The following is a 13151-nucleotide window of genomic DNA, read 5'->3' as shown; positions in this document are numbered from 1 at the left end:
ATACAGAAATTAAAAAAAAAAAAAAAAAAAGAAAGAAATGTTTGTTGATGGTCATTCTCCACTAGATGGCTCTGCAATCCCAGCAGTGTCACAGCACGTTGCTTTTGATGTACAGGTGACAGTAACACTGGCGAGACCAACTAGATTTTCCTCATCTACGTTGGAGCTTTCCCCTTTTAAGGGTGGCCCAGCTCTTCCAGGACTTCAGAAATATGTATATGCTTGTCAGTTACTTTATATACATTGATACATTGGTGGCCATTTCCTCAATTAAATAATGTGTCCGTGGCGACAGAGGCCGCGGACGTCCTCCTAAGAAACATCAACAAATCTTATTCGTAGACTTTACTTATGAGGATACTTCTATTCTTTCCATGAATTTGAAGATTTATAAAATGGTTCCAGGTCCAAATCTACACATCTCCTCTAATCATCACATTTGGTATCATCCAAAACTTCCAGTCTGTTTCTGGTGGTCCTCAGTGGGCTCATGCAGGATTGAATTACGTACATCTGCTGTATTCCCACAGATCTTTTAAATCTTATTGCAGGAGATTGGAATGTTTGACAGAAGGCACTTTAAATATCCTCAACACAATTAGGTTTGGATGGGGTACTTTTTCGATCTCCCTCATTGGAGAGTCTCTTTCTACCAGAACTTTACTCTCAATCGGCATCGCAAAAGGCAGTGCAGATTACCAAGGTGTAGTAACCCATTGCAATATTTCACCCATCGTTCTGACTACTCTAAACTTATAAAAGGTCAAATCCATCTGCTGGTTACTGCACTTTTCAAACTACCTTACAAAATTGTAAAGCACACAGGGAACACATCCCCATCTGCTCAGGGCTTCCGTTTTTCATCTAGGACCTTGCTGTAGCACACTTATCCATCACACTCTCTTTACTTGGTAGTTTCGTGATCTGAGAACCCCTGCTTGAGATGCAGACGAGTTATTCCCAAATCACACCCACTCTCTGCTTTCTGTGACCCTGCAATGTACGATGTAGAAAAATGTCAAAGCTAGAAGTTTTTTACAACCACCAAGCAGATTAAATCCGCCTTGAAGATGGAATCTGGGTTATACTGGTAACAGCGGAGAGGTATGCAGTTCTACAGCATTGCCCTGTCCATGGTGAGTTTTGTTTTTGGTGTGTTATAAACTGATGGAGAGGATGTCATTGTTTCTTTGGGGGTCTTCAGCTACCTTGAGTGAGTCTGGACTTGTGGCGTTGCCTTATATTATTATGCAGGATTTATATAGCGCCAACAGTTTGCGCAGCGCTTTACAATATAAGGAAGACATTACAATCACAATACAATTCAAGACAAGATGGGAAGGAGGGCTTACACTCTAAAAAGGGAAGGGGAAGTGATACATGAGGAGGTTTATATAGGAAATGATTGCCTCCTGGTTAGGGCCTCATGCACCCAGACGTGCACAGCCATACAGCGTGCACGAATGAGCAGAAACCAGTGCCTGGTAGGGTTCAGGTGCTGAGTACACCCGCGTATAGCCGCCTTCACATCTCTATGACAGGGCATGCTGCACACTGATCCGAACTTGCACATCCGTACAGGATGCCCTTGGACACAGACGCATGTCATGTATATTCGCCAACTGCAAAATAGGAAGGAGCAGATGAGGAGCAGAGGCAGGTGAATAACAGTGGCTTGGGAGGGATCCCTTGGGCAAGGTGACAAACTGAGTGAACTGATTCTTGCATTAGTGCAGCATATTAAAAGATCACTGATCAGGTTACCTAGAACCCATCTTTAAATAAACCCCTGTAGGTTATTCATGGGCATTGAAGAGCAGTTTTGCAATGTTTATAAAAGTCATGCCCACCTTTTCTACTACACAGCCAGCTCATGCCAAGGTGTATTTCCTATTGCAAATGGAGAGCAGTGCCCTTTCTCATGACCTTAGGCATAATGAAGCACAATTGATGCAGCAGTTGTGTAGTCTGAGCATTATTTGGGCTTTAGGTGAAAACTTAATGTGTGGTAAGAGAGAATCTCTCTGCTGCTATGAATTATGCACTCATCTTACAAAGAACAAATGTACTGTACGTTTCTGTCATGATCCGGCACTTACACAGGACATAATGGAAGCGTGGTCAGTTGTTAACATCTGAATGCACACATCTGCTAATGACTGGTAATGGCTTCTAAAACTTTTTTTTTTTTTAATGACTTAAGCTAAATCGACTACTACATAAGCTACATTAAAGCATTTTAGTCTCAGTCTGTGGCCAGTTTCAGTACAGGCTCTGCCCCGAAAAACTAGAAAACTAGAATATCAAGCCTGCTTCTCAACCATGGGAGTAGGAAGATAATCTATTTTCACTAAGAGGATTTTCAATGTATTTTTCTGTAAATACTTAACAATGAACAAGGCTACACGACATACTGCATTCTACAACGAACAAGCTTACATGGTTTGCCCTTTCATCTTGCATTTGGTTAGGCTGTGTTTGAAAAAAAAAACTTCCTTCCTTGACGAGCCTTCACATGGTGCAACCCATATAGACTAAAGAGTAAATGTTTGTGTACACCAGAACATCACACCGATACCACATGGCCAAAACTGTGGACAATGTCTCCCAATGACTGAGCTCAGTCATTTTTAGTGATGGGTACTGTTAATGCTACAGCATACAAAGACATTTTAGGCAATAGTGTGGTAACAGTTTGGGGAAGGCCCTTTTCTGTTCCAGCATGACTGTGACCCTGTGGACAAAGCCAGCTCCATAAGTTGGTGTGCAGGAACTTGAATGGCCTCTGCAGAGAGCCATGAGCTCCACCCTACTGAACACCTCTGAGGTGAAATGGAACAAAAGCGAGCCCGGACTTCTCATTCAACATTAGTACCTGACCTCACAAACGCTCTTTTGGCTCCACGGGCACAAATTCCCCAAAACACTCTCCACAATCTTGTATAAGCACTTCCGAGTAGGAGTGGAGGCTGTTACAGTTGGAAAGGGCGAGTCAACATCATAGTAAAGGAAAACTATGAGGCGAGTGATTTTTACTCACCCTCATAGTTCGAGCCGACGTGTGACAAAGAGACTGTCACACGTCGGCTCAATAGATCGGGAAGTGAGCGAACACATACCGTCGTTCGCTCACTTCTCAATCATGTCCCTGCAGAGAGCCGTGACTGTCACTCACAGCTCCCTGCAGGGATTCCCCCCCTCCCCGCTCTGATCCTCCAGCACTGAGTGGAGGAAGGGACGGAGGAGGGGGCGGGTACATCTGGCTCTGCCTCTAGATAAGCAGAGCCAGCTGTCACTCACGCAGCTGGGTGGATCTCGACAGTAATGTCAGTATCCGTCCCGGCTGCGGCGGTCTCAGTATACCGCGAGCTGTAGCTCACGATATACTGAGCTTTGGGTCACAGGAGGACGCTAGTATATGTCCTCGCGTGACCCTGAGAACTATGGGGAAAAACACTTACCCCATAGTTCTCCTTATAATGTCCATGGTTTTGGGATGGGTATGTCCAAAAAGCTCATGTACAGTAGTCGGGATATCAGGTGTCCCCAAACCTTTAACTATATAATGTAGAACTACCTGTCTGGTGAGTCAGTCCATCACAAAAGGTTGGCCAAAGATAGGCAGATTTTCATCAAGAATGCTGTGTGTAAGATCAGGTCCTTTAACCAGAAGCCCCCACACTTTTCCGCCACTTAAAACATTACTTAGCTCAGTTAATAGCCGGAAATAGTGTTGTGACCAACAAGAACCAATAAAAGATATGAAATGGTCATGTGACTATCATGCTCTCTATTCCCATACCCTTACTCTTCCATAACTGCAAAAACACAGACTATAAATGGAGACAAAATATCTCAATATGATACAAGTTATGATTGGTGGTGTAGCATTTATCAGTTTTAGTTTACTTTTGCATGCATGGGTGTGCACAGAGTTTTCCTTTATTTTAATTATTGAGCTACAATGTAATACAGAAATATCTTTGGATACATGATATAATGATCGATGCCCAGGATCAGCCAGCGGCACATGTTTATCTATACATCTCCCTTTTCATGCTCACTCGAGTGACCCAAGTGTGCTATTGTTCCCCGCTACCAGGAAAAAAACCTCCTCAATAATGGAAGTTATGTCATTTGTGCCCCTTTGGAGATGATGTCAGCCAGGCCCTGTTGCACTTCAAGAAATTCCAATGTAGTGGCAGATGCCTTCAGACCTTTAAGTGGGATTTTTCTTAAATAAACATAACCTCCAAAACTGAACAGGCAAGAACAAAAGGCGGACAGTGTATGAGGAATTCCAGAGCCCCAACCTCTTTATGAAAAAATCCTACACAAACAGGAGCTGACAGCATCTCCATCGGTCTGTTTGCATAATCACTTTAGCCAAGCACATCTATTGATATGAAGGATAGAGGGCAGCCGAGGAAGAGATTTCACCATTACATGTTACAATACATCATTTGTAATACAAACATTCATAAGCTTCACTGGTCACTGTGAGATTTATTATATCATGACGACTAGTAGTAGGTGTAGCCTACAAAAGGACTAAGCTTTAAAATTAAATTGTGGCCACTATACAATCACCGGCCACTTCATTAGGTACACTTGTTCAACTGCTCGTTAACTCAAATATCTAATCAGCCAATGACATGGCTGCAACTCAATGCATTTAGGGCTAGTTTACACCACAAATTAGGGATGCACTGATATCGATACTAGTATCGGTATCTGTGCCGATACCGAGTATTTAGGCGCGTACGAGTGCTCCGATGCCTAGCCCGATACTGCCTGTATCAGGAAGCCGGGCATCGCGTCATTACACACTGCCCGGCTTTCAGATTGTGACGAGAGAGCATGAAGCCAACTTCCCGGCCAATCAGGATCCCGGGCAGCGTGTAATGACGCGCTGCCCGGCATCCTGATTGGTCGGGAAGCTGGCCAATCAGGAAGCAGGGCGCCGCGTCATTACACAGCACCCGGCTTCCATGATTGGCCAGCAAGCCGGGTCCATGCTTTCTCGTCACATGGTGACGAGAAGCATGGGACGGCTTCCTTGTTAAATCGGGAAGCCGGGTGACGAGTCTTTACACGCTGCCCGGCTAATCAGGAAGCTAGGTGGCGAGTCATTACACGCCGCCTGGCTTCCTGAATGGGACTTCTGGTACTCTGTATTTAGTATCGGCGAGTACCAAAAAAAAAAATATCAGTAATCGTACTCGGTACCAAAATACTGGTATTGGTGCATCCCTACCACAAATAGTGAATTCCGGTGCGGGAATGTACCGGATCGTATCCCAGCAAGCTCACTGCGCTCTGCGGCAGAAGGGGGCCTGGCGGTGCATTGAAGTCAACGGCACCGCAGCAAAACACCCCCGGCGGCAGTGCAATCGGCCACACCAGAACGTGTGGCACATCAATGCCTCCGTTCCAATGCGGTCAGAAAAAATAGCGCATGCTGGACCGGAACACAGGCATTGATGTGCTACGCATTCCGGTGCGGCCGATCGCACTGCAGCCGGGGGCATGGCTGCGGTGCGAACCGCCACACCCACTCCAGCCCCAGAACGCAGTGAGCTAGCCGGGATGCGATCCAGTGAGTTCTGGCAACGAATCGGGCTGGAACACCCTGTTTGTGGTGTGAACTAGCCCTTAGGCATGGTCAAGACCATCTGCTGAAGTTCAAATCGAGCATCAGAATAGGGAAGGAAGGTGATTGAAGTGACTGAACGTGGCATGGCTGGTGCCAGAATTTCAGAAACTGCTGATCTACTGGGATTTTCATGCACAACCAACTCTAGGGTTTGTAGAGAATGGTCTGAAAAAGAGAAAATATCCGGGGAGTGACCGACCACATCCCTGACTGGCTCACGTTCTCACAGAACTAAGCTCCGAGCCGGAGGGCTAATTATATGCAGCGTGCTATATAATGTATGGCATTCCTGGCATGAGTTCAGATGTGAATATGAGCAACGTAGTTCCTAATGCAGTAAAATGGTTTAAGGAACCGTGTCCTTAAGGCGGCTCAGCTCATTATACTTTATACTAACCCAATCAAATATTTACATAGAAAAAAGGTAGAATTTAGGTCTGCATCATTTCATACAACCCTGAAATGTAATAGGTGCTTACGGGGCAGCCTTCTCTTTTTTGGTCAAAGTAATGAGTACAAACAAACCTACATAGATTGCGGTCACTGAGATTAGGTTGTAAGCACCAGACAAAGCCTCTGCGGTATTCGGTTACAGATATCAACGTAGGCCGACGCTACACAGGATCTTTCTTTGTAACATCTGATAAAGCTTTGGTATCTTTGAATAACATGTATGGTCATAAGTAAGCAAACAATAGTAACTTGCATTTACGCTTAACTTCAGGCAAATAGCTAAATACACGGATGAAAGGGGGCAGCTTTACCTACTAAAGGATTTGTATTTCTATCCATCCAGTCCTGAGATTTACATAGCACTGCTATACTACACAAACATTGCTGGTTGGGGGATATTTTTTTTACGTTGCTGTTCAGTAACACTTACCTACACTACCTCACCCTGTATCTGGATTGTAAAAGGAAAAGCAGCAGACTGGTTCTCATTCATCCAGGTCATGGTAGATCTGTAAACAAATAAATCAAGGCAAATGGACCTGCTGTATTTTTCTTGAAGATGTTTCACTGGTTATCCAACCAGCTTTCTCAGTTCAGAAACTCCAAATTGAGAAAGCTGGTCGGATGACCAGTGAAACATCAAGAAAAATACAGCAAGTCCAGTTGCCTTAATTTATTTGTATACAGAGTGGACTGATGAGCTCGTCTTTCAGTGACTCTGTTCTCTCTTCCTATCAGCATGTTACTCGCATGCAGCACAACTGATTGGCGTCTTGTGCTGCTTCTCCTTTCTCCAGTATGAGCTCTGCCTCTTACAACCTACAGCCCAGGTTGTAAGAGGCTGGCACCATGTCAAATTCTGCTACTTTAATTTTTTTTAATAACATTTAAAAGAGAACTATGGGGTAAGTGTTTTTCCCCATAATTCTCCTCAGGGTCACAGGAGGACATATACTAGCGCCCTCCCGTGACCCAAAGCTCACTATATCGTGAGCTACAGCTCGCGGTATACTGAGAGCACCGAAGCTGGGACGGATCCCGACATTACTGTCAAGATCCACCCAGCTGGGTGATTGACAGCAGGCTCTGCCTATCTAGAGGCAGAGCTAGCTGTGCCCGCCCCCTCGCCGTCTGTTCCTCCAGTCAGCGCTGGAGGATTGGGGAGGGGGGAATACCTGCAGGGAGTGGTGACTGACAGGGCTCTCTGCAGGGAGATGATCGAGAAGTGAGCGAGCGACGTCGACTGACAGAAATCACTACAGTAACAACAGCGGTCTTAGGCTGGGTTCACGCCATTTTCCAAACCAGATCTGGAACGCAGTGCATCGCGATTTTGCCGCGTTCCTGTGCGTTCCAGACAAAATAAAACAAGCAGTATTTTTCTGGTATGATCTGGAATGGACTGCGCTGATGTGAACAGAGACCAGAAATAGCATAGGGATACATTAGGATGCATTTTGGGTCCGGAAACAACCTAGTCTGGTGATCAATGTGTGAATGGGCCCTTAAAAGAGAACTATGGGGTAAGTTTTTTCCCCCATAGTTCGCTTAGGGGTCACGGGAGGACATATACTAGCGTCCTCCCATGATCCAAAGCTCAGTATATTGCGAGCTGCAGCTCGTGGTATACTGAGACCGCCACAGCCGGATCCCGATATTACTGTCGAGATCCACCCAGCTGCTTGAGTGACAGCTGCCTCTGCCTATATAGAGGCAGAGCCAGCTGTGCCCGCCCCCTCCCCTTCCGTTCCTCCAGTAAGCGCTGGAGGATCGGAGAGGGGAGAATTCCTGCGGGGAGTGGTGACTGACAGTCACGGCTCTCTGCAGGGAGATGATCGAGAAGTGAGCGAGCGGCGGTATGTGTTCGCTTAGTTCCCAATCTATTGAGCCGACGTGTGACAGTTTCATTGAGTGATCTTCACTCACCTCATAGTTCTCCTTTATAGATGTACTAAATGATTACAAAGCTGTATTTTGTTTTTTATATCTAGCAGCTTTAACAATTGTTCAGTAAGATTCAATTGTGCTTGATAAAGACGTGTTGCTTGGATTAATAAAAGCCATCAAAAGCGACCAACCACACAAAGTGATTTTTCAATCATACTTTATTCTGAACAGCAGTTGCCAATTGCTTCTGTACTTGGAATGTTACGACGCTTTGTCAGATCTATTTTGAATCCCATGTATGATCGGGCTTAGCTGAATGGAGTTTTGCAAGCTGTGCTCTAGTCAATAAATCCTCCTGTCTTTCATGGCCAGACAAGCCAGCAACATCTGGTATTAAATGACAGCAAGAGCCGCACGAGTGGACATTGTACTGAGACATAACACACAAGACTCGAAAGGTCTAACAGGGACAACGAAAATGTCTCAAGCCACTGTCATAAAAACAAGTCAAAAGGGTCAACTCACCTCCACGATTCCCATTCTCTTCATCCTGTAAAATGTACAAAGTTAGATTGTTATTAATAAGGCCGAGGAGGAGAAATTCTGTTCATTGAGAAATATTAAAATCATATTCTGCTCAATTTTTACATGTTAGATCAGTACAGCTGGATTTTGTTTGCTAGTTACAATTGCTCAATATTTCATGTATAATAGTGTTTAACTAAATCGTCATTCTGTCACAAAACACTGAATACCTGGAGGGGGATACACACACAAACTTCCTGGCAAAAGAAGCATCAGATTCAAACCTAAAGAGACACTAAACTCAGGAGTTAAATCTTAAAAATCCATTCAAGAACCTTAATTATTAACAACAATGTAACTTATTTGTGTATCACTCGGCTGTAGATTCTCAAACCTCTGAATTCCTAGTGACACTGTCCTTCCTTCTGGAGGGTGGCTACATTTGTTGTGAAAATATTTATACTCGCCCAATCCTTGGAGCTGGTCGGCTCTTAGGCCGGTGCCTGAAGCCCCGCTCGCGGTCTAAGGATCCTTGAGTCATCACGTTCTATACACTATGTATAGGATGTGAGGACGCCAAGGGACATGCCATTGGTGGGGTGGAGGAAGAGAGAGGCTTCAGGGAGAGCTGTAACAGCCAGTTGGCTTTGCGGTTCGGGTGAGTATAATTTTGTAATGTTCGCTCCAAGACAAAAACGTGCACTTAAAAGTATCATTAAAACCTCAGTTTTTTTGCATATATTTACTGCTATCAAGCAGTAGATATATGCAAAAAGTGTATTTAAAAAAACCCGTTTGAAAAGGGTTGATACATACATGTGTCTTCCCTGCGCGCTCCCGTCCGAGAATGTGAACATTCTCGGGCGGCCGCAACGCATCTTGGGGTGCAGATCACATTTTCGTCCGGGACGTGAGGAGAGACAAAAGGTAAGTCTATGGACGCGTGTACCCGCATGCAGACACCGTGGGGCAGGAAGTACCAGCAAGCTCAGAGGAGTCAGCGCTGGATCGGAGACCCGCCTCAGCGCTGAAGGGACAGATGAAAATGGACAAGAAAGAAGATCGGATTAAGAAACATCATTTAAGGTAACTGCTGACATTAACATTGGGGGAGGGAAAAGCATTTTTGACTTTAACCCTTACAGCACGAGGGTAGCAGGGTTAAGATCAATTTTGCCCAGAGTTCTTCTTTAAATCTACCTGACAGATAATCATTCTCTGGACATTGCGTCACCGATTTCGGAGCTTAAAATTGTCCTGGAACATCCAATTACCACTGATGCAGAAATCCTGTTTGTATAAAAGCTGCAACAATGCATGTACAAGGCTCTCAATCACTCGCTTCCATGGTCAGATTAGCCATGTCCACGGATTGCCAAAACTGACTTCGATCCGATCGCAGACAACTGAGACAGAGAAGTGTACCAGTGTATGGGCCTTGCACTGATAAGTAGGTCCCTATCCCTGCCGGTCAGGAGTGACCTTGGTGTCCGAAAACTCAGATGGAAATACAGCCCAATATAACAGTAGCTGCCTGGAGCACTTACTGGACAAAGAGGAAAAATAAAGTAGGGACCCTCTGGGGAAGAACAGGAAGGTATTATCACTTGTAAGAAGGGTGTTTAAACAGACACAAGTGGGATCCGCTGGATGTTGTAATGGAAGCTGACACTACTGTATGGACGTGTATCTACAATAAATCATCTCTATCTGCAGTACAATACAGGGCTTTCCTGCAGCAGGATGTAGTCTCCGAGAATACGTTTATGTTTCATGGAGGAAAAAAAATTGTACGAAAAAAAAAAAAAAAAAATCACAAACATCTGATAAACTACCCGCCAGACGTCTTAAGCAACAGCAATCCTAAACTGAGAAATGTATGCAAAATAATGACTTCCTTCAATTAAACAATTCCAAATCTAAAAATGTGTCGAGTATCTCCAGCTCGGAATAGACAAAATATGATAAGATTTTAGAATTTGAAAGAATCAGCCATTTTTTTACGTATATTTAAAGAGAAAACTTTATTCTAAATACTCCTCTTTGCTTCCTGTCCTGTAGGCACAAAAGGGAGGGAGAAAAATGTGGGGTTTTTTTTAACATGAGTTTTTTTTTGGATTTTGTTCAAGGAGCTCCATTCATTCCAAAATCAAATGTTAAAACTAAATTAAAATGTTAAATGACATACATCAAGTCTCTGATGGTATTGAAGATTTTTTCAAGAGTATGGTCAGCTTAATGAGGAACTCCAGAAATAAAACAACTTACCCCCACACTGCAAGGGTTAAGAGCGTGCCTTGTCTATGGGGATCAAATAAGAAGATATAGTCACACAATCCTTCGTCCTGCTGGGCTACTAGTTTGGCCCCCTGTAGCCTCTTCCCCCCTGGGATCCGGGGGTCTAAGCACCCCTGATGTCATCATGGCTAATGCAGGTCCATTGACTTGCATTAGATGCGATGACGCAGAGGAACAGGCCATAGCTGAAGTAGAGGGGGAGTTGGGGAAAATGGACTGCCGCACGACTGAGGATGTAAGTATATCTTCTTTACTAGAGAACTATGGGGTAAGTGTTTTTCCCCATAGTTCTCTTAAGGGTCACAGGAAGACATATACTAGCGTCCTCACGTGACCCAAAGCTCAGTATACCGCGAGCTACAGCTTGTGGTATACTGAGACCGGAGCAGCCAGGACGGATCCCGACAATGCTGTCGAGATCCATCCAGCCAACGCTGGAGAAATGGAGAGGAGAGGTGGGGGAATCCCTACAGGGAGCTGTGACTGACCGTCACTGCTCTCTGCAGGGAGATGATCGAGAAGTGAGCGAGCGACGGTAATTGTTTGCTCACTTTGCAGTCTATTGAGCCGACGTGTAACAGTTTCATTGTCACAAATCGGCTCAAACTCTGAGGATAAGTGATTTTCACTTCGCTCATAGCTCTCCTGTAAGCCCCAAAACGAGCACTTAATACTTGTAGTGCACTTTATACTTGTAGTGCAAGGCTAAGTCTTATAAGATCCTGCATTTCTTCTTTAAGTATTACAGTGGCCCTACTAGCCTCAACTTGTAAATAAAATCTTCCTTTTTGATGTCCTGAGTGAGTGTTCCTGTACAAAAAAAAAAACAAAAAGAAAAAATCAGACTTGAATGGAGGATCATGAACATTATCACTGGCCATCATGGTATAATAACACTGGAATTCCAGCACTGAGCCAAGACATTGTTCACAGCTAGCTCAAGGATTACTTATTAACCAATAAAAAAAAGCAAGATAGTCATACCGCAGGAAAACAGTTCAGCCAAGTCTGTTTAACATGCTTCATGGTCCAGACATCACTAGCAGGGCAAACTTTCCAGAGACCCCTCTGCAGACTACACCACACTTGAGGAACAAAGCTTGGTCTAGGACCCACCCCAGCATGTGATCGGGCAATAGAGGATAAGTGGTTCTCTGTTGTTTCTAGACCTCCCTCCCTTTTCCCCCGAAACTAACGTAATCCAGCAATCAAAAGCAAGTGTGGGAAAGGTATTTCTATCAAACTTCTGATAAGGGCAGTGCCAGGAGAATGGGATGTGCCGAGGTACGGCCAAAAGTGCCAAGAGCTCTGCTGATCCTAATCAAACTTTCCAGAGACCCCTCTGCAGACTACACCACACTTGAGGAACAAAGCGGGAATCAGGAATTCAGGAATTGTATGCTAATCGTCTTTTGTTTTGTCCCATTAAACGATCAATAAAACATTTTTAGTAGAACTATATTCCAAGACGTATAGTTTTCTAACCTAATATTGTCACCTGATCCTGCTGTTATGCGACTGTCATCTTGTGTCTGTAAGCAGCTTCTGCACATCACAAGAAAATTCTAAGAGCCCGGTTCACACACACACGGCCTGTTTTTTCCCTTGTGAGCACATCGCCATGCATGGTAGTTGCCTAAGTGCATTGGAGTGTCATTGAAAATGAATGGCACTGCAACGTGTGCATGGTGTGCTGCTGTAACAGCATTGCGCCGCAACTGAAAGGTGTGAACTGGCCCTAATTTATATTTTAAATGTAGACACTACTTAAAGTGACACTAAACTCAAGGTGCTTTAATGTATTTTTAATGTTTAACTTCTATTAACAAAAATGTATCTTATTTGTGTATCACTCGGCTGTAGATCCTCCAATCATCTCTGAACTGGTGCTCACACTGTCCTTCCTTCTGGAGGGTGGCTACTTTTGTTCCCCATGGTCCCGGTGTGTGTTGTAAAGTAGTCACCGCTCCAAGTTCGCTCCTGTGATGGACTAGAATCTCATGTTTAGTTTACTAATTTGTTTTGTGATTGTAGTCCATCACAGGAGAAAGCTTGATGCAGTGACTACTTTAGGCCTTGTTCACACCAGATGCACTGCGTTCTGGCCCGATCAAAATATTGCTTACAGCATTTTGATCGCCCCCGGACCGGACTGTAGGCATAATGTGCCTTGCCATCCCGTGTGGCCGATCGCATTGCGGACGGAGGGTGTGGCTAGGGTGCCATTCACTTCAATGGACCGCCACGTCCCCCCGTCCCACAAAAAAAGTAAGCCGGCCGAAATGCGAGGCAGTGCGTTTGGGCCAGAACGCACTGCATCTGGTGTGTCTTT

At 44.6% G+C, this 13151-nt stretch overlaps 1 protein-coding gene across 2 annotated transcripts in view; it reads right to left on the bottom strand.

Annotated features, from left to right (window-relative positions):
• Window positions 1-13151, bottom strand: part of ARHGAP21 (Rho GTPase activating protein 21) — a 168401-nt gene that overhangs the window by 84928 nt on the left and 70322 nt on the right. For both annotated transcript variants that reach the window (XM_018557954.1, XM_018557955.1), the window contains exon 3: window positions 8522-8546. In XM_018557954.1, coding sequence (XP_018413456.1) covers window positions 8522-8546 — 25 coding nt within the window. The remainder of the gene's footprint in view (window positions 1-8521; window positions 8547-13151) is intronic.

The sequence above is a fragment of the Nanorana parkeri genome, unplaced genomic scaffold, assembly GCF_000935625.1.
Source record: "Nanorana parkeri isolate BGI_ZX_2015 unplaced genomic scaffold, ASM93562v1 scaffold313, whole genome shotgun sequence".
In the NCBI taxonomy this organism is placed as follows: Eukaryota; Metazoa; Chordata; class Amphibia; order Anura; family Dicroglossidae; genus Nanorana; species Nanorana parkeri.
Note: the sequence above shows the minus strand (reverse complement) of the source record. Positions and strands in the feature narration are given on the sequence as shown.